The sequence below is a fragment of the Varanus komodoensis genome, unplaced genomic scaffold (genome assembly GCF_004798865.1).
Source record: "Varanus komodoensis strain SLA01 unplaced genomic scaffold, ASM479886v1 scaffold19, whole genome shotgun sequence".
Classification (NCBI taxonomy): Eukaryota; Metazoa; Chordata; class Lepidosauria; order Squamata; family Varanidae; genus Varanus; species Varanus komodoensis.
Window position 1 is genome coordinate 13,887,185 of NW_025335550.1, and position 25,498 is coordinate 13,912,682.

Below are 25,498 nucleotides of genomic sequence, written 5' to 3' on the forward strand. Positions count from 1 at the left end.
TGGCAAATTATTATATATTCCCATTTTTCTTTGCATGAAATCATTGTTTACGGTTATATATTAATTGTCTTGCACTGAAATTCTGAAGCTAGCTATGTCAAAGTCACCTGTAGAGGTTTCATTTTGTCAGTTTTCTTTAAAAAAGAGAACTGGCATTCACTGAATGGTAATGGAAATGCATAAAAATAATGTTTGAACTGTGACAGAGAGTCAGTGCTTTACTTTTAGAGGTAATTAGTTTGTATTCAGCATGGATGATGCATTGACTAAGTTAAAACCTCCAGGGATCTCAATATCAAGAAAATTTTATGGATAACTCAGTGGGTTGTTTGTTAGATTGTATTTTGTTTGCTTTTTTAGCTAAGGAATAAATATAAGAAAATTCTCCTAGAAAGGATACAGCTGTAATGAAAAAAAATGCTGTGTCGGCTGTTGCAAAGCCTACCAAAACCAAAGCAAGTACCAGGTTGTCCGCTATCTTGGGAATAATTCAGCAACCGTGTTCACACTGCCCCCACAGTGGGCCGCAGTGCCTGTCAGAACAGGCTGGTGGACTTTGGAATATTCAGGCTTGTGCTCTATGGATTCAGTGAGTTAGCTGTCAGCGTGGTTAGCAAACCATGCAGAATCCATGGACTGTTTTGGGGCATGCTCCAAGCGGCCACCCAAACATGCTGCAGCCCACCCTAGTTTAGGAAATCATGTGAACCTCTCTAATGTATACACTTTCGTGCCATCCATTAACCGGGAATTGCTATGGTCCAATCTTGAACACATGCATTAAAATGCCAGTGAACTATTATGACGGATGAATGATTACAAAGTTAGTCTGATGAGGGGAGGAACACATGAGTACTGAATAACTCAGTCATCCATTTGTGTGTAGTGAATTTAATCCCATGAGCAAAGCAGGCTAAAGATCAGTGCAGTGGTGGGGAGGCCAAGGGGGTGCCACTTCACACAAGGGGCTAACCACGAAGCTCAGGGTCCAACTCAGGAAACCTCTCATTAACATAACTCTGGCATTGAGTCTATATATATTTAGGAGTTTTTATGCTCAGGGCCTAAATCTGAAGCCAGCATGGCCTTGAAGTGCTTTTGAACATAAGCAAATCTGCAGCAAACAGCCTTTAATCTGTGTGTTTGGTACTAAAAGCTACTTTTAGTTTGATAGTAAAGGATCCATGGACCATTTACTCAGTCCTGCCAAAAAGAAAAAAAATTAAAAGGAGATGGAAGCAACCAGATGAAAACAACAGTTGAACTCTTACAGTTTTAGAAGGAAATAAGAAATAAATTGAAAACACCACTTAGGTATTAAGGGGGGAAAATAACCTCAAAACATTAGGCAAAAGAAAGAGCTCTTCTCCCTCTGGGAAATGTCTACTATATTACCAATAAGGTCCGGTCCCGGTTTCTTCATGATTTCTCCTGCCTGAGAAGGTTTGGTGATATTAAAGAGTATGTAGTCATCACTAGAATCCATGTCAGAAGCTTGGAGCACTGAGCCTTGGATCTGAATTGCTTGTCCTTCGTGCACCTGTAGTTCAATGTTCCTGCTAAGGAATGGTGGACTGTCATCTTTAGGCAGGATGTTGATTGGAAACCTGTGGCGGGTGCTGTGGTGGTTATCAAAGATCCTGAAGACAATGTAGTCCTTTGTGGAATCACTGTCATCATGATGGTACCGAACGAGGCCAGACTTAAGGTCCGCAACTGTGAGCACGAACCCTTTGCCCCCTGTCAGACAGCAAAAGCCATACAGTTGGAAAACAAGACCACTTTATAATGGAACTGAAGATTAGGAACTGAAACACCTAAGTTTATAAGACACGGCAAGAACAGGGAGTCCATAAACATCACTTCTTCACAAATTAATTTGTGAGGTCAGAGGACTTTTGGTGACAGGAAGGACTGCCCTCTCTCTTGGCTTCTCAGAAGGAAGAAGGAGCAAGAGAGGCTCTCATTGTTTGCAAAAGCTGCCATGAAGAAAAACCAGACCTAGGCCCAAGCCTATTAATCTACTGGTACTGGATACTGGTCATGATGGCTATATATCACTTCCAGCATCAGAGGCAACATATCTCTGTGTGCAGGTTACTGGGGAAAATGACTGGAAACGGGGTGCTGTTGCACTCATGTTGTGCTTGTGGAGCTTCCCACAGGCACAGAATGCTGGCCTAGATGGGCCCTTGGTCTGATCCAGGACGGCTTTTTAAAATTTTCTTACGCCCTTTCCATATGCCTCCGAACTCAGGGGAGAGTGGTAATAACCAGCTACCAACAGCCGCTGGCCAGGAGCCAGAGACAAATATTATGAAGCCCTTACAAATGAGCAATAAAAATGTTACATTTCCTCTTAGTCGAGCGTGAAGCTTATGCCACGTGGTAAATATGGCAGCTACCTCAGAATCCTCAGCATCTCAGTACTCATAAATGATCCCTATCCTGAATCCAGCAGCAGGCGTTGCATGTTAGGGTAGTGGTAAAGGTGAATCGGCCATGTTCTGTATTGCAAAATTCAATAATAATTTCCACATGCAGAGATCCACGGGAATACAATACCCCTCAGAGTGAGCTGTCCATGCTGTAGGCCATCAACAGTGACTAGGCGAACACCACTGATATCATCATTGTCTACAATCTGAAAATGTTCCCATGTTATAGAACGAGACTGTCCTTCCAAGAGATCAAGACCTAGAAAAGGCAAGAGGGATGCTTCAGGGGGTTATGGAAAGACCCAGATCTTATATAAAAGGCACAATTCAGAACCATTCAGCTCATTGCTGCCATTGAACCTTGATGGCATGTGAATTCAGTTAACGCACTCTGAGTGAATGAGACTTTTAAAACAACCATCTGGTTTACTCATAGGGTGGGTGCAACTGTCAGGACTCTATTGTGTAAAGCTACCATTTAGGACTCTGCAGGTAGCTTGTTGAAGCATTGCCTGAAACATTAATTGTTTTCAGAAATGTCACTGCAGGGCAGGCCGTGGCTTCCAGAACTAATTTTCCTTCTGATTCAGCAAGGGACTGTGTGCAACGCTGATGCAGGTGTGAGTCCTCATCATGAAACTGATTCAAAGCTACAGCTATGCTGAAAGGAATTATCCTGTAATATCTCATTTATGAGAAATTGTTATCACAGGTCAGATAGCATGGATGGACCTCCCATAAAGTACAGGGCCCGACTGTGAAGGCAGACTTCATAGTTTAGATTTAAGTCCCTCAGTGCCTGCCTATTTTTGCCCTTTGAAACTCTGATCTGGTTCACAGGCACAAAAACCCTCGGTGGGCTGAGAGCCTTGCTCATTACAGAGTGGTTTGTCCTGACAACCCAGCTTTGCACAGAGACTTTGGCTTGGTTTGTGAACCACTCACAAGCCACTCTGAGAACCCGTGGCTTGTCGTCGGGTTCTTATTTGCAGCTTATTTTCAGAGGGACATTTCAAGACATGCAAATCCGCCATGATGGCTTCCGCCAAAAAGCTACAGCATCACTTGCCGAGAGTGGCAGGGACCCTGGCTGCTCCACTTCTTGCCTCCCAGTTTTGTTAGCTGTATGCCAGTCTGGCAGCACGTTCATGAGAAATCGCTATTCGCATCTGTGATCACTGTTTGCGCCACACAAATTCCACAGACTGAATAGCCATCAGCAATACATTTCTGCAAATTTCTCCAAATGTGTGGACCATTCTTTCATGTTTTGAAGTGGTATGTAAATCTAGTTATACAAAGCAATGGAAGTAAAACAGAAACAACCGCAACAACCAACAACACATTCCTCACCATAGGTTGAAGTATGAACATGTGGTTTTGGGGTTGATTTGTGCTTTTTACTCTGTTTTTACTTTTGGAAAGATGTATGCTACTGCTAATTAGTGCAAGGAGAACTCATTCTTGGACCAAAAAATGAGCCAGGGATAGAACAAAGATGCCTGAGGATCCACAAATCACAAAACATGCACATTTACTCTTTACAAAAAACAACAACAAAACCCCTGTGCTCCAAAGGCCACTGGATACATACTGGAAGTGGGTGGGATAAAGTGGGGGGAACCATGTCAAGTGCAGGAGCACCTGATCATCTGTTGCCAAGACTGTGGCTTGGCAAGCAATTAACCAATCCGCCATGACTTGTTTTAGCATGAATTATCATGGCTTGTGAATCCATCCTCTGTGAGGCACTTGGGATGCAGGGCTGTTCAATGTCCTTCTGTCCAAGGAACAAATTCAGCAGACTCCTGTTCGGGACAGGGTCAAAGATGGATGGGCAGGGTCCAAATACCAGTGTGTTCTATTTTAAAGCTCTTATTGACTGTTATTAAATCTTTAGAGGGGTGTTAGAATAAGAAAAATGTGGAAAGCTACCAACTAGTGGTGGTTAAGAGAACAAGATGGAGCTAGGAGGGTGGCAAGACCATATGGACAATCCTGGAGGTTAGACTGGGTTCCCAGGAGTGCCAGATTTGGCTCATAAACCTGAGATTCAACATCCCTGCTACATGTACTGATGGCTCTGCATAAAAATAATTCAATTACAACCATAATTTGTTTGCTGTAATACTGTCCGTCGATAAGCCTCCCTCAGACAACTGTAAATTAAAGTGGAGTTAAAACAAACTTTTCAATTTTACTTTTCTTTGATGGTCTTTTAATTCTTCTGGTCATCTTTATTGTAGGAGTTATTTTCCTGGTTGTTTAAAGTCTGAGTTTATTCTTGATCTGTTTTTAAAGACAAGAGTTTCCATGTGAAGTAAATTCTTACCTGTGTTCCATGAAACCCGAGGAGCATTGGTGTTTGTTGTTCTAACAGAGATATAAAGAGTGATAGGCGAACTCTTTTCAAAGTATAAATCATGAACTTGAAACTCCACCTGTTATACAAAAATGGACACTCTGTTTACTACTAAAAAAAAACCAAATCAAAGGACATCAGAAAAGCCCACTGAATCGGACTGAAGGTCTACCCAATGTAGCATTCTGCTCCTGCATTGGCCAACCAGGCACCAAAATGGAAACTCACAAGCAGGACATGAGCACGACAGCATCTTCCTGTGTGGGTTCCCCAGTGAATGGCATTGTGAGGCATGCTTCCTGCAATACTGCAGCTGACACAAGCTGGACTAGCATGCAGCTCATCAGCCACAGTGTGTTGCCGTATTGCACAAACATGGAACAAGTTTGCCTGGATGGCCAATTTTTGGCTTATAAACCATCCTGGCAACTCATGGCTTGGAGCTGGAGTTGTCTGACCCATGAAGGGTTTTTGCATTGTCCGAACCTTGATGACACAACCCATTGTGGGTCAATCAAACTGCTGGGCAAAAAATCCCCTTGCTGCTAGCCAGCAAGTGCTACTGACAGCTGCCCACGAAGTACCCAAGTGGCACTTGGGGGCAGCTGTCAGAGGCTTGCCCTGCTCCCTGACACCAACCCTGTCTGGTTGGCAATGCCAGAAGGACGTAATCTCCACTTCCCTACCACCCTGGCTCTCATTTTAGGCAGGCAGCAGCAGAAGCTACTTCAGTGGGCCATACACGGTTGGCTGGAAAACCAACTGACATTTCCCATTCCCTCCACTGCTGTGAGCCTTTGCAGGGGCAGAAATCCCTTCGGCCAAAGCAATCTCCAATGTTGTTAGTAGTGGGAAGGAAGAAGGCAACCTTGGTTTCCTGCAAAGTCCCCTGGGATACCTGTGTGGGGAGGAGGTGGGCAAGGACCCACAATGTGCCTGATCACATATCAGACATATCATGGGTCCTCAAAGCAGACAGGCCACCCTGCATGGTTTTGTGCCACAGCGTTGGTTGTTACTCCAGGCCTTAAGGCCAGAAGGCTGGGAGTTGCCCGCCGTTCTTCTGTCTAAATGTACACAGGAGTGTGGACCCTTAATCAATTAGTACAGTGAAACCAGCTTTTGTCACGCATTCAGATGCAGAGCCAGTTTCCTCATGAATTCACACAGATCACTTGATGCCTCATGATCTGATGACCTCTGCCTGAAAGGATGCTTGGAGAGCGTTAAGTGATCTGAGGTGACCAGATGCCTTTTGAGCGGCCACAGGTCAAGCCCAGTCCCATCTCACTGTACCGGATGTGACTGCGCAGGCTTTGCATATCTTTCAGCTGCAAAGGACCAGGCAGCATCAGGGCCAGCCTTCGGCCTTGTTTCAGTTACCTCATAATTCCTCCTCTCTGGGTAGCTGCTATTTGGAGGCTGATAGGCAATGAGCATATCGTTGAGGCTGTTCCACGTGAAAGAGGAAATGCGCTTTGTGTGGTCTTGCAGGTGGGTGATGTAGCCTTCCTGGGGTGCCTTGGTGATGTTGAAGACCAGCAGGGATTGGGCTGTTTCGCTGTCCTTAGCATCCAGTATGGCTGTCGACAAGGGGCTCAAAATGAACTGGTCTGCTTCCAGGATGAAGGTGGCCATGAAGGCAGCTTGTGGCGCCTGGTTAGAAATTGCACCTCTGATCCGAACAGGGAGCCAAGCATGCTCAGACTATGGAGCAAGAAATAAACAGCAAACAATCATGCAATGAAACCAGATGCCCAATTATGCATGAATTCTTTCTGAACAGCCTAACCTATACCCAGAAATAAGCCCAGTGGGACCCCCAAGTAGATATTACATAGGATTAGGGCTGTTTTAAGCTATTCATTCCCTCTGTGGAAATAATAAATAATTCCTTTACGCACGGAAAATGCTGCACTGTAATGTAGATGTTTCTTTTTTAGCTGAGAAATAAATAAAAGAAAATTCTCCTAGAACAACCCCACACAACTTGAGAGGCACCAACCTGAAGATGGTTCATCTATCACAGCATGCAAAGTATTGAGTATCGCCATCTGTTTTTGCATTCCCAGCGAGGAAACAAAATCAGAATGTCCATCAAGTCAGGGAAGAGCTGCCTGACAAGTTTGCAAGGCATGTGCGGGCCTACAGTAGATCCTTGCCATCTCCTGTTTAGAGATGCCTCCCAAAAACTCCAGTCCTGAACACTGCTGTTCCACCCAGTGTACTAGCTGAAGTGCTGAACTAGATCTGGATGAATGCAAGACAGCCATCAAATGTGAGGATTGCACTCACATTGCATCAATGGATTATTTGGCCATCATAGGAACTCTTACCAACACATTTGCTACTTAACAGGTAAGTCTCTGAGCTGATTCACATGATCAAAACCCTGCTGTGGCTTATGTCAAGGTGAGCTACTACATGTGCAAGTGGCCATTTGGAATGTTCAAGCCAGAACCATGGCTTCTCGTGCAACCCAGAATCAGCAGGGGTGGGTTGTGTGAAGGTTAAACAACCCTTGCATATCCCATAGCCTTCTTGAGAATTAACCCTCATACAACCCACCCACCAAGGTCTGACAACATGGCAAGCAGTACGTGTGCCTTGAACATTCTAAAGCTGCTAGGCATGAGCCACAGCCCATGGTGGCCTCTTCAAGCCAGGGAGATCATGCAAACAAGGTTTGTTGGTTCTCATCTTGGCTGATCGTTATCCAACCTGTTCTAGAAGATCATGTAATCTAGAATTCTCTGCACTCAAGCAAATAAGTCCCTTACCTTGTACACTGTGTTGCTTCTGCGATCAGTCAGATCCAGTCTGATCGGAATATAATCGACACTGGGTGAAGGAGGATCCAAATGCTGGTATCTAAGGCCCATCAGAAGAAAATCCTCACAGTTCACTCTGATGTTCTGAATGATCTTCAGGCCTGAAATACAGGTCCCGGTCAGGCACCTTTCACCTGCCCTGTGGTCTAATGACCCAAGAGAAATTATAATGAAATACTTGGTATAACAGAAATGTGGACAGAATATCAAAACAAGTCACAGGAGGCTTCTAGAAGAGGCTTTTATCATGCCTTCACTTTTCCATATTCCTGGAATTTTATAGTGGCAGTGGATGGAGAGATGATTATGTCTTCCACTTGCAACTTTTCTGTGTTTTCCCATCAATTCTTCAGTCTTTTTCCTTCTTCCTATAAAGTCCACTAAAGAAGCAAAGATGGTATTGCTGCAGAATGTGTTTTGATAGGTAGCACTAGGGAGCTGCTCATGTAGAAGCACCCACAGTGAGCTCAAAATTGTATGAAAGTGACATGCTGATTATCAGTCATGCAAGCGCCATCTGAGCAAGAGATCTTATAACCCCTCAATAGAAATAGCTCCTATAGAAGAAGTTCTGAAGAAGAGAAGGGTGCATTGCCATATCCTGATCCCACCACTAGCAATTCAGGGTATTCAAATGATGTTTGATGCTGTTACCTCCCATTACAGAAAAAATCTGCCTTTTATTTTATTTTTATTTATTTATTTAGGATATTTATATGCCGTCCTTTGCAAAAGCCTCAGGACAGCTTACAAAGCTTTTCCAATATCATAGCTAAGGTCGGTCTTTGGTTTGGCTCTAGTCTAAGCATGTGTGGTGCCAATTTGGATCAGGACATGATGCTCCAGGAAAAGATCATTCGACTTTCCCCCACAAGCACAGTTTACTTCCTGGAAACCTCCTGCCCTTCATGCGAGTGCAGGAGGGTTGTTAACAAACTAGGGAGAAAAATCTCAATTAGAACTGTCTCCTCAGTGTTGCCATAGGAACATACTATACAATTAGTGTAACATGTAGTTTGGCACTCTGAACTTCCACTGGGGCCCTTCTCAAAGTGCCACCTTCACCAGCATCCAAGGAGACCAAACTTTCTTCTCAGTGGCTTTCTAGTGCTACTGCCTCTGAGGAGCAGCTCCAGAGTCTTAATAGCAGCAAAGTAGCCAACGTAATTAGAAACAACAACTCTTAATAACAACCAACTCAAAAATGCCTCACAGGGCTTTCAGGCACTCAGCATGGAAAGCTGCAGAGGAGGAAGTCTTGGTTAAGACCTCAATACAAACTTTTGGAAAGCTCAAGCAGCAAGAGGGGCTGCAAGAACAGACTTTGGTGGGGGCGAATGCGCAATTAAAGAGCACACGTGCCCCTCAGCCACCTCCACGCGACACAGGAAGCCCTGAAGACCTTCACCCTGATAAACTGCTCCAAACTATCAGCATCCCAACAAAGGAGGCAATAAAGAGCCTGTTTTTCAGGGAAAGGAAAGGGTCAAACAGGGCAAGCAGGTTTTCAGCACAGCACTAAAATAGTTAATCAAGTTCTACCCTGTCGATGTCTATCTTGAAGCACAGGAAATCAAGTGTTTACTTTTTAAAACTAATTTTAAGTGTTTTATGGAATATATGGGGCCCATTTCTGAGTTAGAAAGTTCAGACCCGGAATGTGAACTAGATAGAGGAGGAGGCAGGTTGGAATGTAGCATGGAAATGTTGAAGTTAACAAGCAAATTTAACAAGCAAGGCAGCTGCTGAAAATCAAACGGCCCTGGGTTTGATTAGAATAGGGAGGGTTTCAAGAGAAAGGGTGTAAATTCATTAACCCTGTGAACCATCATCAAGAAAAATAAGCAGACCAATTCTGAAATGTCCACTGTCTGGCCCATAAACGGTACAACCCCCTTGACAGTGGAGTCAAGCCTTTTGGGAAAGAAAGGGAAAAGTAGGTCTTCATTCTGGAATCAACTCTTCACATGGGCAACAGCTGCTCCCACGAAGGGGAGGGAAAATTCCTTTTACTGTTGCTACCTGAGAACAACCTTCTTATGAAACACCTTGTATCACAAAAAACTGTCTAGCTCAAATAAAGAACTGCTTTCTTTTAGGTTTGTTAGAAAGAGAAAACAGAGGGAGATGAGCGCAAAACAATTGCATTGTAAAGCATTTCTGAATAAATATTACGAAAAGTGGTGCATAAATGCCTGAAATCAAAGTGTAGGGAACGGTAGGAGAACACAGGAGTGTGTCTTGTATTGAGAGAGACCGTTGGGCCACCTAGCACAGTACTGTCAGTATGACTAACCGGGGCTCTCCAGGTTGTCAGACAGGATTCTCCCCAGCCGCACCTAGGGATGCTGGGAATTGGACCGGAGACCTTCCCTGCATGCTGCACAAAAGCAGCGGGTATGCTGCTGCCGTACCACAACACCTTCCCTCCACAAGGTGCTGCACGTTCCCTGCAGTGCCAACCCACCAAAGCAGCCTAAAGCAGCCAAAATGTACCTGTTGGAAGCAAAGATTTTCAGCTTTTGTAGCAGTATCGCCATGGGAGCCTAGTATCACCAGATCTGACTGACAGTGCTTCTACTGCCTCTGCAAATTCCAGCAGCGGTGGTGGGAGGGCACGACAGGGATCAATGAGGGCTGCAAAGGGTCCCCAGTGCTGTGTTGCCCACCTACTGCCCTTAATAAGATACATAAGATGCAGTAAGATGATGGCTATGGTGAAGACAGTGACAATGAAAGTAACTACCACGTGGTCTATGCCTGCATATACACCTGCAGGAAATTATTTTGCGGGGAAATGTCTCAGGGTTGATAGAATTAGCTGGTACCGTCTATATTTCAATCTGTAATTATTTAAATAAAGTTATATATAACATCTTCACTAGTTGCAGAGAGTAGTAGTTATTAAAAGTACAATGAAACAGAGCATGACTTACTGGATGAGTGGAAAAATCTATGAGGTTGATCTCCACGAGGTTCTTCTTCTTTGGTTTCTCCAGTAACAAGTTGGCCATGAGCTGGTAGAAAAGTTTCTAGGGAGATCAGGCTTATAGTGCACTCCAAGTTAATCTTCCTCTTATAGTCCAAAGTAATTACATTCTTGTTAATTACATTGGACAGGCCATGAAACTCGGGGACCTCCAGAGCACTGGAGCTCATCTTGATAATATTACAATCTGGTTCAAGTAACTTGACAAGAAGGGTGACTATTTCTGTGAAAGTTTCTGTTTCTGTAAATCTGGAAAGGATAAATAAAAAACAGTCACTGTTTTGGAAACAAATTTGAAATAGCCATGCATGTGCTGAATACCACAAAACATAATGAAAGGATTATTATAACTGGTTAAAAATAATTTTCATAGGGCTAATAGCTGGACATGAAGAAAAGTGTGTAGGTGTGTGTGTCTCAGAAAGAGAGACATAGATTGTGGTGGGAGATATGAAATAACAATGAAGCCAATACTGCAATTCTCCCATTTTCCTATACTGCAGCACAAAGTACAAAACAAAGAAATTGGGATGCATTTGATTTTTAAAAAGTCATTCTCCATAGCTTGATTTTGTGATGGGCCGTCAGTTCTTTTCCCATTGATCATTTTTGCAGGGGTATGTCCAGAATATTTTCCTAATGGGACCCATATAATTCAATTGTATAAAAATTATTTTGGAATAGCACATTCCTTGCCCACTCCCCAAAATTCTACATTTTGTGTCCATTGCCACATTTTTTAAAAGCTCTGTTACCCAAAGATAATAACTATAAATTCACCAAAACAGCACTGCACAAATCCCTTTGCAATTCAGAGCAAGATGTGGCCTCCAGTAGAATTCTTTTAATCAATGGTACATAAATGATGGCCTAAAATATTTTTAGAAATACATAAAATCACCCAGAAATAGCATTGGGCCTCATTGGTCAACATAACCCCACTGTAGTTGGAAAGTGGCAAATCAGCTGCATACACCACAGAACCCTCATTAAATAGGTCATCCTACACATTGCAGGTCATGTCACACATATATGAAGGAATTGCACGTGCAGAAGAGGACAGAGAAAAAATACATGCATTTTACAAGTGGGGTGTCTAACACCAAAGACTTGAGCTTTCTCTCTGTCATGCACAGAGTTCTTACAAGCAGCCACAACACAGAGTTTAGCAAATGCTAGGGACCAAAAGTGGGGAGCTGTTGTACTCGTGCCCTGATGCTTTAAAGCTTCTCCAAGGAACTTGGCTGGCCACTGCTACAAACAGATTGCTAGGAGATGAACGGGTCAGCCCCATCATTTGTCCATTACCAGCCAAGTCACACGCTCGTACCACAATCTCTTCCTTCCAGAATCATCAGCCATAAATATACATGAATGCGCACATGCACACTTTCTTCCTTAAAAGGTTAAAACCCAAAGACACATGCAATTTGTTGTAACAGAGAAAAAAATAGCACTGTTTGGTCACACTGATAGTATGTATGTAGAGAAAAACGATGACATTAGCACCTATAACCCTGTGCAAAGGTTGCAAAATGTGGCTGTTTCAGGGGCAGTGAAGGCCACAGCATTACTTGTGTCTACCGGAGCAGCAGGTGCATGCAAGTGACTGAGGAAAATTTATATTCTCTGTTTCAAAGCATTTCACTTCATGCATTTTGCAAAACACTCAGCGGCCAAATGTATGTGCCCAAGTAGACATATAATATGTAGGTTTCAATGTAAACAAAAATGCAACCCTTTAAATGTCCTCATGATGCAACCCTCTGCAAGTTTATGGTGAGAATGTTTTGGAATGCCTTTCTGCACATTGATCATTAATGTATCTATTTCTTTATAAGCCAGATTCTCTGTGCAAAAAGGGTGCTCAGAGCAGTATACAAACACCACATTGACCATTTCTGCAGCTGGAGTGGTTTTTAAGAAAAGTTCTAGTTGTCTGGGGATTGGGAAGCCTTCAACCTTCCTAAAATCACCGTGATTCTAGCCCTATTCAGGTCTTCATTACTGGAATAGTGTCACCACACAAGGACAGGCAGCCCCTCAGACCCATCTGCTTCCCTCATCATGTCTGTCTCTCTCCCCTCGTGGAGGATGGCTGCCTGAAGACGGCCTCCTACATCCATGGAGGCTCTTCAGGCAAGAATCCTGGAAAATTAATGTGAGGAATGAGACGGCAGAGAGAAGCAGGGCTGGAACACTCCCTCTCCTCTGTTTTCTCTTCAGGAATGGACACCGAAATAGTGCTTAAGTAAGATGAGATTCGAATCAGCAACCCCTTGGGAGCGTGTTCATGGGCTACTGCCTTGAGAGATCTCATTGATGTTACCACTGATGGAACCGTTTCTCCTTGTTGATGGCGGCAGCAGCAACAAGCAATGACAGGCAGTGGATGCCCAGTTTTACTGGTGGGCCAAGAAGTAGGACGAACTGTTACAAGATAGGTTTCCTGCACCCTGTGCTACAGTAAATGGACACCTTGAACTTTGTGTGTGGCACAGAAGAACAAAATAGAAGAGTTCACATCTAACAATTCAGTTGGACAACATTAACTTCTTTTTTATGTTAGTGAATGGTAGGGAGCACCTGTTCTTCATTAGAAATACCCTTTGACTAATACAATATCCTGTTTCTGCTTACCTGTATAACCTCAGCAGGACTAAGTCTTCATCAAGAATCGGAGATCCATTGTGAGTGTACTTGACTTCATTGGGAAGAAAATGGCAATCAAACACCTGTTAAAAATGGACTTGTTTAAAGAGTAGGCAGTTGATTGTCAATGTTTATCCATTGGGCTCATTTTATTTTGACTTAAGAAACATATAATGTGAAAGTGATATACAGAATTAGCATATGGCATCAAAAAGTGGGGAAAATGTAGGAGGACAAAAGATAGCTTGGTTACTGTCATTGTACTGGGTAGACCACATAATACTATTTTTATCATACTCTTTGGAAAGGTCTAAAATCAGAGTTTGAATAACCTGATCTTCTTGAAAGACTCTCTATGGGCTACTGTCTCCTTTTTGCTGTGATGGATGTTTTCTTCCCTCAAGCCAGTTATTTCTATTTCTTGATCAGATTATGCTAACCTAAGAGAAATTAGGTAGTTTAGTAACATACCTGCATTAGTCACCCCCTTCCCTTACCCTTTAATGAGAGCCACATTCTTAAAGGAAGTGGAATGTTCTAGAAGATATGCACACATGGTAGGGGCACAACACCACTTGCAAGAGCCCAGTGTGTGTCTCTTGCGTTTCCCTCAAACTTCGCATAAAGTGACAGTCAGTGCTTCAGGGTCCTATACAGCATTATGATTATCTTATGTAGCAGTATTCTTTAAAGAATGGAGATGGAGCTTTCCAAATACTGGAGGTGGGGGCAATGAACATCGTGACTACTGACCCTCACATTGTATATTTGATGTTGAGCAAAGCACTGCAACTTAAAATGACTGTAGAAAGATCTGGTCCTAGTGATATTTTCATACATGCTCTGTAAAACAGTTCTTCTTTCAGCTGATTTGAAGTTCAGATACAACTTTATCTAGTATGCCCATTTTCATTACAAATGCAACCCTTTTATCAGATATTCTGAATTCCAAGATGGCCCCGGACATTTTTGTGCCTAAGACTAAACTTGGAATCTGTCCCTTGGCGGTAAAACTCCAGGGCAATAGCCAGTGGAGACTCCCAGTGAGCAGCGACCTGTACCGTTCCCTTCTGCAAGCGGCACCCATCCCTTGTAGAAAGGCGATGCGATTTAACACTTCTGGGGGCAACACAAAATGAGCTCAAACAAAGAGCTCTGCTCGAACCCTGACCCTGTTCCAGAAACAAGTGTCTGTGCTTGTTTGGGGGCTTGTCCTGGAACCACCCTGCAGCAAACAGCGGATGTCACTTACAAAGGAAACAAGCAGGACTGGTAGCTTACAGGACAGAAACAGCAGTAGACTCTGCTTGCGGATGGGCAGCTTTGGATGGCCACTGCCCCCAGTAAGGTAGGGGGAGAAACTATTTGCTGCCAATTTAATGATGCTCCCAGATGTGTCACCGAAGGCAACCAGCTTTATCCCGCCAAATGGTTAGGATAACAGGACCAACTTTGTCTGCTTTATCAATGGTCAGTGAATCTTCCCTTCCCAAATAATGGTAACAAAGTACTCATTTTGTCTCTACCTATGAAAGCTGCTAGTGCAGGAATTTGAAAGAAACCAGATGTATGTCTTAGTCAATGCAGGTTCACATTTGTTTTAGGAGCTGATTTGAAAACAAAGCCATTTCAAGTCCCACATCTGAAAAACGACTTCAGATGTTCACAGAAATAGTGCAAGAGAGGCGCAAAGGCAATTTAACTCTCATATTTCAAATGCATTTAGCCAAGAGAATTCAGTTTCTTCTAATGCAAGAAGCTGTAACTTTGTATAGGCTATGCTATCCATCAGAGAATAATGTCAGAATATTCATTAACAGTATTTTTTCCATAAGATATCATTAGTTTCTCTTCTTAATTGATAATGAGAGAGATAAATAATGAAAGCTTTTTCCTTGACAGGATTCTTGCCATAGACAGACAGCGATTATAAAGTAGACACAATCTGCTTTGTTAAAAAGAAACATCTGTTTTATGCTTCCTAATATGTTTTTCTTTCATACGAACAGGCACCCATAATTGTCTATAAATTTAACAAGTAAAACAAAGGAGAGCTAAATCTTTTCCTAATTAATGTCTGGCTTTGTTTTTATTTCCACTTCAACTACTTTTCAATTACAATTTGTAATTAAATTGTCACACATTCCTAGCACATTACTCAGTTTAATGACAGCAGAGGAGCTCACAGGGAAGACACTTGCATAATGTGGGGTTGCTGGTTAAGACGAGCACCTCTGGCAAGAGGAGGGCAGGTTGCAATTCTCCGTGCTCAGGGATGGTGCCCTGCATTCACTCCTCTTCGCTCCCTTTCCAGTTCCAGAGCAGGAGTCTAAATAGGCATGTTCTGCTGCCAGTTCCTTGGGCAACTTTGGTTTGTTGCTGACTAGAAAAAGCCCAGAATGCTCTGCTGCTGCATCCTGAGCAGTAGCTTGATGGACAGGTGAAACTCACAGCATGGCTGGTGCGAAACGTGATCACCTGCCCATAACTACACACTGCCAGTATGAAAAGCTATGAAAGCAGGGGCCAGACTCAAATGTGTTTATTTTTTTAAAAAAATGCAACCCTATCTCTACTCAAGGAATAGCAGGTGTGCCAATCTTTGCCTGTACACAATTGTTTCAAAGTCCCCTTCTAATTTTAAGTGTTACACTTCAATACATGGCAGCTGTCATATAGTGAAAGGTCTGGCCAATTCACACAGGGCTTAATGCTAATAAGGAGAGAACTCAAAAAGAGCCTTGCTGGACCAAAGGAAAAGCCCACATGCTGTTCCAGCATCTGGACTCCTATGTGGGAGCTCCCAAGCAGGCCATGAGGGCAATAGCCTTCTCCTAAGGGACTGCAGGTGGCGCAGTGGTTTAAACTGCTGTGCTGCTGGGCTGGTTGACTGAAAGGTCACCAGTTCGAATTTGCACAATGGGGTGAGTTCCCGTTGCTCCATCCCAGCTCCTGCCAACCTTGCAGTTCGAAAGCATGCAAATGCAAGTAGATAAAAAGGTACCACTTTGGTGGGCAGGTAACAGTGCTCCATGCACCTCGGTGTTTAGTCATGCTGGCCACATGACCACGGAGACTGTCTGCGGACAAATGCTGGCTCCCTCGGCTAAGAAACGGAGATGAGCACCACCCCAAAGAGTCAGACATGACTGGACTTAATGTCAAGGGGAAACCTTTACCTTTACTATTGCCCCTCAGGTAGGCTGCCTCTGATCCCGGAGGTAATATGGCATAGCCATCATGACAGATAGCCATTCCTATACTTTCCTCTCCGGGCATTTTGCCCTATCACCTTTGAAAGCCATCACCACCAGCACAACTTAAGGAAAGAGTTTCACAAATTAATTCAGCACTGTGCAAAGCAGCATTTTTCCTCCTGTCCTTCAGTGTGCTGCCAATCAATCTGGCCTGCCCCAGACCTCACAGCTTTGCCTGGAGGCCATGTCATCTCCTCCTAAGAAACCCTGACCCAGCCCCAGTCCGATAGAAGATTTGGGATTTCTTCCTGGTAAGGCAAAGGTGTACTCAGGAGCTTCCCCATCTCATCCTTTGTTCATGCCATGATTTATTACCCCCTCATTCCAACCAGAGTGCCAAATGGAAATTTAAACAATGCAATGCCCTTGCCAATGTGTTTATAAACCATTCATTCATTCATTCATTCATTCATTCTTATCATGATGTATCTTAATTTCTGATCCTGCAAACTTCTTAGAGATATCTTTACATATGGTAAGTTGTATATAAATGAATTAAATAAAAATAAAACCAACATCACATAAAGTGTGGGGTGAGAAAGAAAGAGGAAAGGAAAAACATGGATGAGGCAACCAATATATTTATCACATCAATAATAAATTTAGAAAGGGCAAGATGGGATGGGGGACATTTGGCCCTCTACATGTTACTGGATTACAGCTTCTGTCGGCTTTAGTCAGTACAGCCACTGGTGAAGGATAATGGGACTTGCTTTTCCTATCTGTGGGCTGCCTGCCTGGAATAAACAGAAATGTTTTGAAAAGAGCTAGGTCTGTAATGAGTTAGAAAGGCAAAGAAGAAAGGGAAGAATAGAAATGTTTTAATAAATAAATAAATAAATAAATAAATAAATAAGTCAATGTGATTATGAGAACAGAGGCAAAAGATTGCAGAGAACAGGGAGGGCGATACAGTGCCAGGAGGGAGACAAGGGGTCAATGCATCAAAATGTTGCCATGGCTTCTGTTCAGGGTTCTGGTCAAGCAGCCCCCCTCTCTTGCAGGAGGCTGTCCCCACTCCCTGCCCAGCTTCCCGCCCCTCCTGCACCATGCTCAGTGGCCTCTGAGCATCCTCATCCTCACTGAACTGACCCTTCCTCCTGACAACACGTGCTTGTTTTTGTACTCCTGAAAACCTTCGAGTACCCCAAACCTTCAGAGACCTCTCCTTTGAGTCTTGTCAGGCACCCAAAGACGGCACCATTCGTGCACAAGTCTCATGCGAGGATGCCGGCCCCATTTCCGCTAAGGAAGAAGCGGGTGGTAGAGAAGGAGTCCCCTGTCCATATATAGCAAGTGGGGGAACCTCCAGCCTGGCAGCCGGGAAAATCTCCCCATCTGTCTGCCAACCTGTTGCTGGGAAAATCCATTTTCCCAGAGCTACTGTGAAGACTGCAGCTAAGCTCAGCTGGAAAAGGGAAGTCCGGGGAGTGGGAAGGGGGTGACATTATGATTGCTACTACTCAAAAAGCCCCGGTAATTTGAACATGTGGGCCCTGGCTCCACGGCACCACTGAAAATAGTTGAGCACCACCAATAATTTGACTCGGGTATTCAGAACAGGTATCCAGGACTGTTTTGTGTAATTGTGCACTTCTATGTGACATCCTGAAAGGGTTGTTTTGAAGGACATCATAGGAGAGCAGCAGACAAAGCGCAACGGACGACTTGGGATGGGACTGCCAAAAGTACATGGTGAGACAGAAAGATGGTAAAACTTGTCCAGAGCAAAACTGGAGCACAGACCACCGTGGAAGGCTGCCATAGACACTCCCCTTTCAAGCTAGAGCCACACAAAATTCTCAGTGAAAAAATATGAAGAACAGATTTGCCTTATAGCCCAGTAAACCTGCCAGGGAAGGGGACAGGTGCTTGTAGGGGATTTTTTGTCCCAAGACTCAAAACAACTTGACTGGCTTGGAGTGTTACCATGTGCCAGGGTAAGTGGGAGGTGCCATGTGTGCTCCATCTTAAGCAGCAAAATGTTCTGGGGGCCAGTTCTGGACATGGCTAAAGAGTCTTGTGGGGTGTCAGCTTGAGACCCCGAATGATGTCCTGACAGGCCAGATTCTAAGGATATCTCAGGGGAGAGACACAGTAATTATGGGAGATTTCAATCTCCTGGATATTACTTGGGAGACTCACTCGGCGGTGACAGCCAGGTCACGTCACTTCCTAGAAGCTATAGAGGGAGTGTTTTTCACACAGAGGGTCCGAGAGGTGACGAGGGGGGGGGAACATCCTTGACTTGGTCTTGACCAATAGGGAGGAGCTGATAGATGAAGTACAGATTAGGGGAGCTCTGGATGCGAGTGATCACTCCATCCTTTGCTTTGAGATCAGGGGACTGGGGACGTGCAGCAGGTCGAGCACTAGAAGCTGGGACTTCAAGAGGGCCAACTTTGGCCAACTGAAGGCCAGACTGGGGAAAATCTCCTGGGATAGGTTACTGGAAGGTAAGCGAGTTGAGGAGGGGTGGATGGCACTCAAAAGGGAGGTTTTGGAGGCACAAGCCTTGACGATACCACTAGTTAGTAAGGTGGGGAGGCGGAGGAGAGTGCCGCCATGGATGCAAAAGGAGGTAGTTAGAGGGATTAGACAAAAGAGGAACCTCTGTAGGAAATGGGTACTGGGGCAAATAGACAAAAAGGTATACTGGGAGGAGGAGGCCCGTTGCAGAAGGATTCTTCACAAGGCTAAGGCTGATTACAAGCTGAGACTTGCCAAGAATATCAAGAGCAACAAAAAGGGCTTCTTTCAGCATGTAAATAGGAAGGGGAAGGGAAGACAGGTAGTGGGACCACTTAATAAGGAGGAAGTAGATCCAGTGACTGATATGAGGGAACAGGCACAGATGCTAAATGACTATTTTGCCTCTGTGTTCTCCCCAAAGCAGGATGGGGGAGATCCGCATAGGAGATTAGATGAGGCCGGGGACTTAGGGGCACAGATTAGAGTCACCCTCCCCTTGAAGTTGAGGGGCTCCTCAGGGCATTGGACATTACAAATGTGCCAGGCCCCGACGGGTTACACCCAAGAATACTTAGAGAGTTGGCAGGGGTTCTCTCACACCCGCTGGCCTCCATTTTTGAGGCCTTGTGGAGAACGGGTGAAGTTCCAGAGGACTGGAGGGTGGCATCAGTGGCCCCAATTTTCAAAAAGGGTAGTAGAAGGGACATGGGGAATTACAGACCTGTTAGCCTTACGTCCATTGTAGGAAAAACAATGAAAAGGCTCATAATAAACTGAAGCTCAATCCAGACAAGACGGAGGTCCTGTTGGTTGGCGGATTGGGCTTCAGGGAAGGGGACCTGAACCTAGTCCTGAATGGGGTTGCACTCCCTCTTAGGGACAAGGTCCGCAGCTTGGGAGTGCTCCTCGACCCAGAGCTTTCACTGGAAGCTCAGGTGACAGCAGTGGCAAGGAGCGCTTTCTCTCAGCTTCGGCTGATCCATCAGCTGCATCCCTACCTGGAGAACGACTGCCTGGCGACAGTGACACATGCATTGGTGACTTCCCGACTTGACTTCTGTAACGCGCTCTACGTGGGGCTGCCCTTGAAGACGGTCCGGATACTTCAATTGGTTCAAAATAGAGCTGCCAGGCTGCTGACAGGAACTGGGCGTTATGTTCACATGACTCCAGTTCTCCGTCAGCTTCACTGGCTCCCCATTGAAGTCCGGGCCCAATTCAAGGTGTTGGTGATGACCTATAAAGCCCTTAACGACTTGGGTCCTGGTTACCTGAAGGAGCGCTTACATCCTTATATGCCCAGCCGCCCCTGAGATCGGTGGGAGAGGCCCTTCTCCGGGAACCCTCCGTGAAGGATATTAGGAGGGTAAGTACTCGGAGGAGGGCTTTCTCTGCGGTGGCGCCCAATCTATGGAATGCACTCCCCAGAGAGGTCTGCCTGGCGCCGTCATTATTTGTTTTTCGGCGCCAGGCAAAGACCTTTTTATTCAAATGCTATTTTAATTGTTAATATGATTTATTTATTTTATTTTTCAGGCCAGGTCGACTCATATTATATTGTTTTATTCTGTCCTTATTTATTTATTATTGTGAGCCACCCCAAGGCTTCGGCAAATGGGGAGGCATAGAAGCCTTCTAAATAAATAAATAAATAATAGAGATATCTAGTGATGCTAGATAGGGAAGGGAGGCTGACAGCCACATAACACGGCTTCCGCAAAAACAGGTCCTGCCAGACAGACCTTGTGGAATTCTATGACAAGGTTTCGAGATGGCTAGATGGAGGGGATGCAGCGGATGTGGTTTACCTGGATTTCAGCAAGACCTTTGACAAGGTGCCCCATGATATCCTGGTGGAGAAACTGAGGAATTTTGGGATACACCAAAGCACTGTCCAGTGGATTAGGGCATGGTTGACTGACCGAAAGCAGAAGGTAACCATTAGCGGGGAATCACTGGGATGGCAGCCAGTGACAAGCGGGGTCCCCCAGGGCTCTGTCCTGGGGCCGATCCTGTTTAATCTTTTCATCAATGACATGGAAGAAGGGGTGAACAGTCTGCTGATCAAATTCGCAGACGACACTAAAACTGGAGCAGTGGCCACAACTGAGGAACAGGTACTCCAGATCCAAAAGGATCTGGACAGACTATGGAAGTGGGCAGGAGACAACAGGATGGCGTTCAATGTGGATAAGAGCAAGGTCTTGCACTTGGGGCATAGGAATAGGTGTCATAAGTACAGGTTGGGGGACAGGTGGCTGGAGAGCAGCGCTTGTGAAAGGGACCTTGGGGTGCTGGTTGACTGCAGGCTAAACATGAGTCAGCAGTGTGATGCGGTGGTCAAGAGGGCGAATGCCACCCTTGGTTGCATAGCCAGAAGTGTGGCTTCTGGATCAAGAGAGGTACTACTACCACTCTATATGACTCTGGTGCGCCCACAACTGGAGTATTGTGCTCAGTTTTGGGCCCCTCATTACAAAAAAGGATATAGCCAGGTTAGAGTCAGTGCAGCGTAGGTCCACAAGGTTGGTGGCCGGTTTGCAGGGGATGGGGTATGAGGTGAGACTGAGGGAACTGGGTCTCTTCAGCCTGGAGAAGAGGAGACTCAGAGGGGATCTGTTGGCGACATACAGGAATGTGAGGGGATGTTGCATGGAGATGGGTAGAGACCTGTTCTCCCCCGCAGAGGAAGGCAGGGCGCACTCCAACAGAGCAAAGCTCAGGGAGCCAAGGTTCCATTTAGATGCCAGGAAGCACTTCCTGACAGTCAGGACCCCGAGGGTGTGGAATGGGCTTCCACGGGAGGTGGTTGAGGCCCCATCGGTGAGGGTATTCAAAGCTAGGCTGAACGTGCACATGGTGGGCATGTCATAGAGGAGCCAGCTGGTGCCGGAGGTCAGACTAGATGGCCCGAGAGACCCCTTCTGACTCGCTCTGTTTCTATGTTTCTATGTGTGGAAAAGTTGCTGAGATGGTGTAGGAAATTACAAGAGCTGGGGAAACATCCAGGGATAGAGTGAAACCTATTGATTGGGGAACATGTTTGGGATTACCTAAAATTTTCCTTGCAATCCTAAATATGTTTACTTAATGGTAGGCTCTACAGGATTCAATGGGGTTTGCTCCCAGGTTAGTGTACATAGATTAAAATTTTATTCCTTAATAAATGGGCTTAGAGGTGCACCTTTCCTTCTCCTCCCTGAAGATCTTTCCAAAAGCTGAATCTAGGCAGAAAGCTAGGAATTCTTAATTGTATAATTTAAAAATAAACAATAAACAAAAGTAGCCATGCTAGTACAGGAGAAATAAAAACCCAAAAACCAGAGTTGGGCAATGTCTGTATTAGGCCTTTTGATTGGTCCCAATAATTGGTCCTAACGATGTGTTTTGGTACTTTGTGTTGTATGATGATGCAGTTGCTACAAACTTAATATTGTAATATTTTGTGTAGATTACAGCATTTCCAGAAGTTAGAATGCAAGAACTGTAGAACAGAACATGTTTGAGAATCCCAGAAACTACACAGTATGTATTCTCTCTGCCTCCTCAGTTGGCCTGCTAACCAGAAGCCAGTGTGGTGTAGTGGTTAAGAGCGTGGGACTGGGACTCAGACGATCCGGGTTCTAGTCCCCGCTCAGCCATGGAGCCAACTGGGTGACTTTGGGCCAGTCACAGACTCTCAGCCCAACCTACCTCACAGGGTTGTTGTTGTGGGGATAAGATGGAGGAGGAGAATGATGTAAGCTGCCTTGAGCCCTTGGTAGGAAAAAGGCAGGGTATAAATCAATCAATCAATAAGCAAGCAGCAAAGCAGGGAGCTCTGGCCCTGCTGTTCTCTCCAGTGCTGTGGGGCTTCTCACTGATGGTACATACGTGTTAGTGAAGACTTACACAGAAGTAAATCACCTTATGCTTAATGGGGTTACTCTCTAAGAAGTGGGTAAGCTTGCAGTCTAAGAGCATGGTTTGTTATAGTCTGCAATACATTCCCACCCTCTCCCTTGCCAGTGTGTCGTGTTCAGTTTGCAGGGAATTGGTAGGTATTTAACATCCCATTCAGTTCTTTGCTGGTCGCAGGCATGCCACCCTCCCCATGTAGCTTGGTTCTGAAAGACCAAGGAAACGTGTGGGGCGTGGATGGCAAGGGAAGCTTTAAGCAACCACAAATTGAGATGTTGCATAGTTCTTTCCTGAAAGCACGCAAGAGGTTGATTAGCTTGCCTTCTATTCAGTTTCAGTGACAGTAATTATTTCTAATGGTGGGCATATATTCGCAAAAGTAAATTAGCATGTGCAAATTTGTGCATTTTTCTATCTTGTAAGCCTGAGCCCTGGATCTTTTTGGTACCTACCCTGCCCCTGAGTACGAGAATCAATGGCAGCTGGTCATGATCAGTTCCTACGCATCAGATGTGAATACTCAACCATATGATCACTGTACATATTGTATATACAACACAGCTGTTGATAAAAACTCTGCAGTGCATACTTGTTTCCATCATTCAGTATTAGAGACCAACTATCTTGGTTTTGTTTTTCTGTATTAGATGGCAGCAAAGTTACAGCTGATAGTCAAGTTATAGCAAGAACAACGCAGGAAGGGCGCTGCTATATCAGGCCAAAGGCCAACATCCAGTTCCACATGTTGCCTAATCAGATCCCACAGAAACCTACAAACAACACTGCCTTCCCCCACAGCACCAAGCAACTAGTGTTCCGGGGCCACATTTTCCTTGGTGGGGTCTGCACGATGCTTTTGTACTGCAAGTCCTGCTCCACTGCAGCTGACAGAGGAGTGGTGGAAACTGGGGACACGGTGATGCCATCTCACAGCTTCTATTTTCTCTATGGATGGAGGAGGAGATACCGACCGGCCTGCTGCTTTCCAGGGCAGCCACCTTGCTCTCATAATGACTTCTTCCAGCTTTTACTGGTAACCAAATCAATGAAATACTGCTTTCCTCTAAGAATGTACCACAAGTAAGCCCAGATGGGGAAAAGTTTACTAGACCAATTAGTAGAAGGAAAGTGACAGGGCAAGAATGTCTATTGCTATCTGGTGGAAAGAAAACAAAACTAAAAGCAATTTTTTAATGCTTACCATCTGCTGGTAATTCCTGAAGTTGAAGAAATTGCATGGTAAGCTGTGCACTTCATTTTAGGCACACCATTGTCACCTGGGGAGCCCTTGCATGTAGCACAGTGCCCAGTGATGTTCTGCTTTGCCCCGGAGTCACTGGTTATCCTCTGGGAACATAACTAAAAAGCCATAAACCTCATGGGAGCTTGCAGCAGCAAGAGCAACCAACCCCACAGTTCTGAGGAGTGTGAGGGTAAAGGACTCTCTGTCAGTCAGCACTCTGCTCTGCCCTGCCTTTAGTATGTAGGTGGGACTGTATTCTTAGTCTAATCACTGTTACAATTTCAGGGATCTGTTTCACAGGCATTCATTCATCATTAGCCATCAGCCTTCACTCACACTGGAAACTAATGCCATGCTTGAGGATTACCACTTCAGCAGCTCCCAGACAAGTCCTCTGCCTTTCCTCTCCAACACACCAAGTCCTCACAGCTGTGGCCATGCAATGAAACTGTAACCCCACATACCTGCGGGGAGAGCTTTCCAACCCTTTGTGTCATGGGCTCATTCATCACCACCTCCAATTTGCAAGCATCCTTCTCCCTGGGAATGGAGAAACGCAAGTCCTCTTGCAACAGGAAGACAGACTGACCCTTCATCACTTTCAGCCCACGGTTGACGTTGACAAAGGAGGAGCAGATGCCTCTCAGATGAAATGCAAAGAGCAAAAGGAGCCAGCTGTTCCCCATGGCATTTGCGAAGGAGAAAATCTCTTAGAAGCAGAGGTGTGTTCTCAGTCCTTCCAGAGAAGCTTTGTTCACCATCTAGTCCAAGGCCTCAGAATGCAGGGTCCAGTATGTGTTTAATACCCTGATTAATGAAACTTGGATAAGGAGGCTCTTCAAAGTACCCACACATTAATAAGCTCATGGATCAGTCTCAGCATTTAGAACACTGAACGTGGTTTTTCCAAAATCTGGAGATGAGAAAGGTGAGGAGGGAGGGAGGGGGAGGGAGGGGAAAGGATGGAAACAATAGTATTGCATCTCTTCTGAGAAGGAATATAACATGTTAAATATTGCATGTTTCTTTGGCACCTGCATAACCATATTTCAGTGCAGACATCAGATTAGTTAGGCTGGCAGGGGCAGGCAGCCAGAGGCCTGATCTGGCCTGATCCTGATCATTGAGGCATCATCATGCTCAGCCCAAACGCTGTCAGCCTGTGCCGGTTCAGAGACCTTTTACCTGTTACAGGAAGCAGAAAGGGCTTGAAACATTTTAGTGCCCAAGACAAGAACTATAAAAAGAACTAAGAAGTGACCATTTGCCACTTTGTCATGGTATCCCAACATCTGTGGTTTCAGATGGGTCACTTCAGGCTGGCCCTGAACAGATGCATGGAAAGAAACCAGGA

The 25,498-nt window shown here is 44.9% G+C and overlaps 1 protein-coding gene across 1 annotated transcript in view; it reads right to left on the bottom strand.

Moving 5' to 3' along the window:
• The window catches only part of FREM1 (FRAS1 related extracellular matrix 1), a 76,304-nt gene extending 51,400 nt beyond the window's left edge, over window positions 1-24,904 (bottom strand). The window contains exons 1-8 of the mRNA XM_044428113.1: window positions 24,609-24,904; window positions 13,261-13,355; window positions 10,568-10,869; window positions 7,581-7,777; window positions 6,184-6,507; window positions 4,771-4,879; window positions 2,566-2,697; window positions 1,396-1,740 (exon numbers count right to left, since the gene is read on the bottom strand). Of these exons, the coding sequence (XP_044284048.1) occupies window positions 1,396-1,740; window positions 2,566-2,697; window positions 4,771-4,879; window positions 6,184-6,507; window positions 7,581-7,777; window positions 10,568-10,869; window positions 13,261-13,355; window positions 24,609-24,830 (1,726 nt within the window). The 5' untranslated portion in view covers window positions 24,831-24,904. The remainder of the gene's footprint in view (window positions 1-1,395; window positions 1,741-2,565; window positions 2,698-4,770; window positions 4,880-6,183; window positions 6,508-7,580; window positions 7,778-10,567; window positions 10,870-13,260; window positions 13,356-24,608) is intronic.
• Window positions 24,905-25,498: the final 594 nt, after the last annotated feature.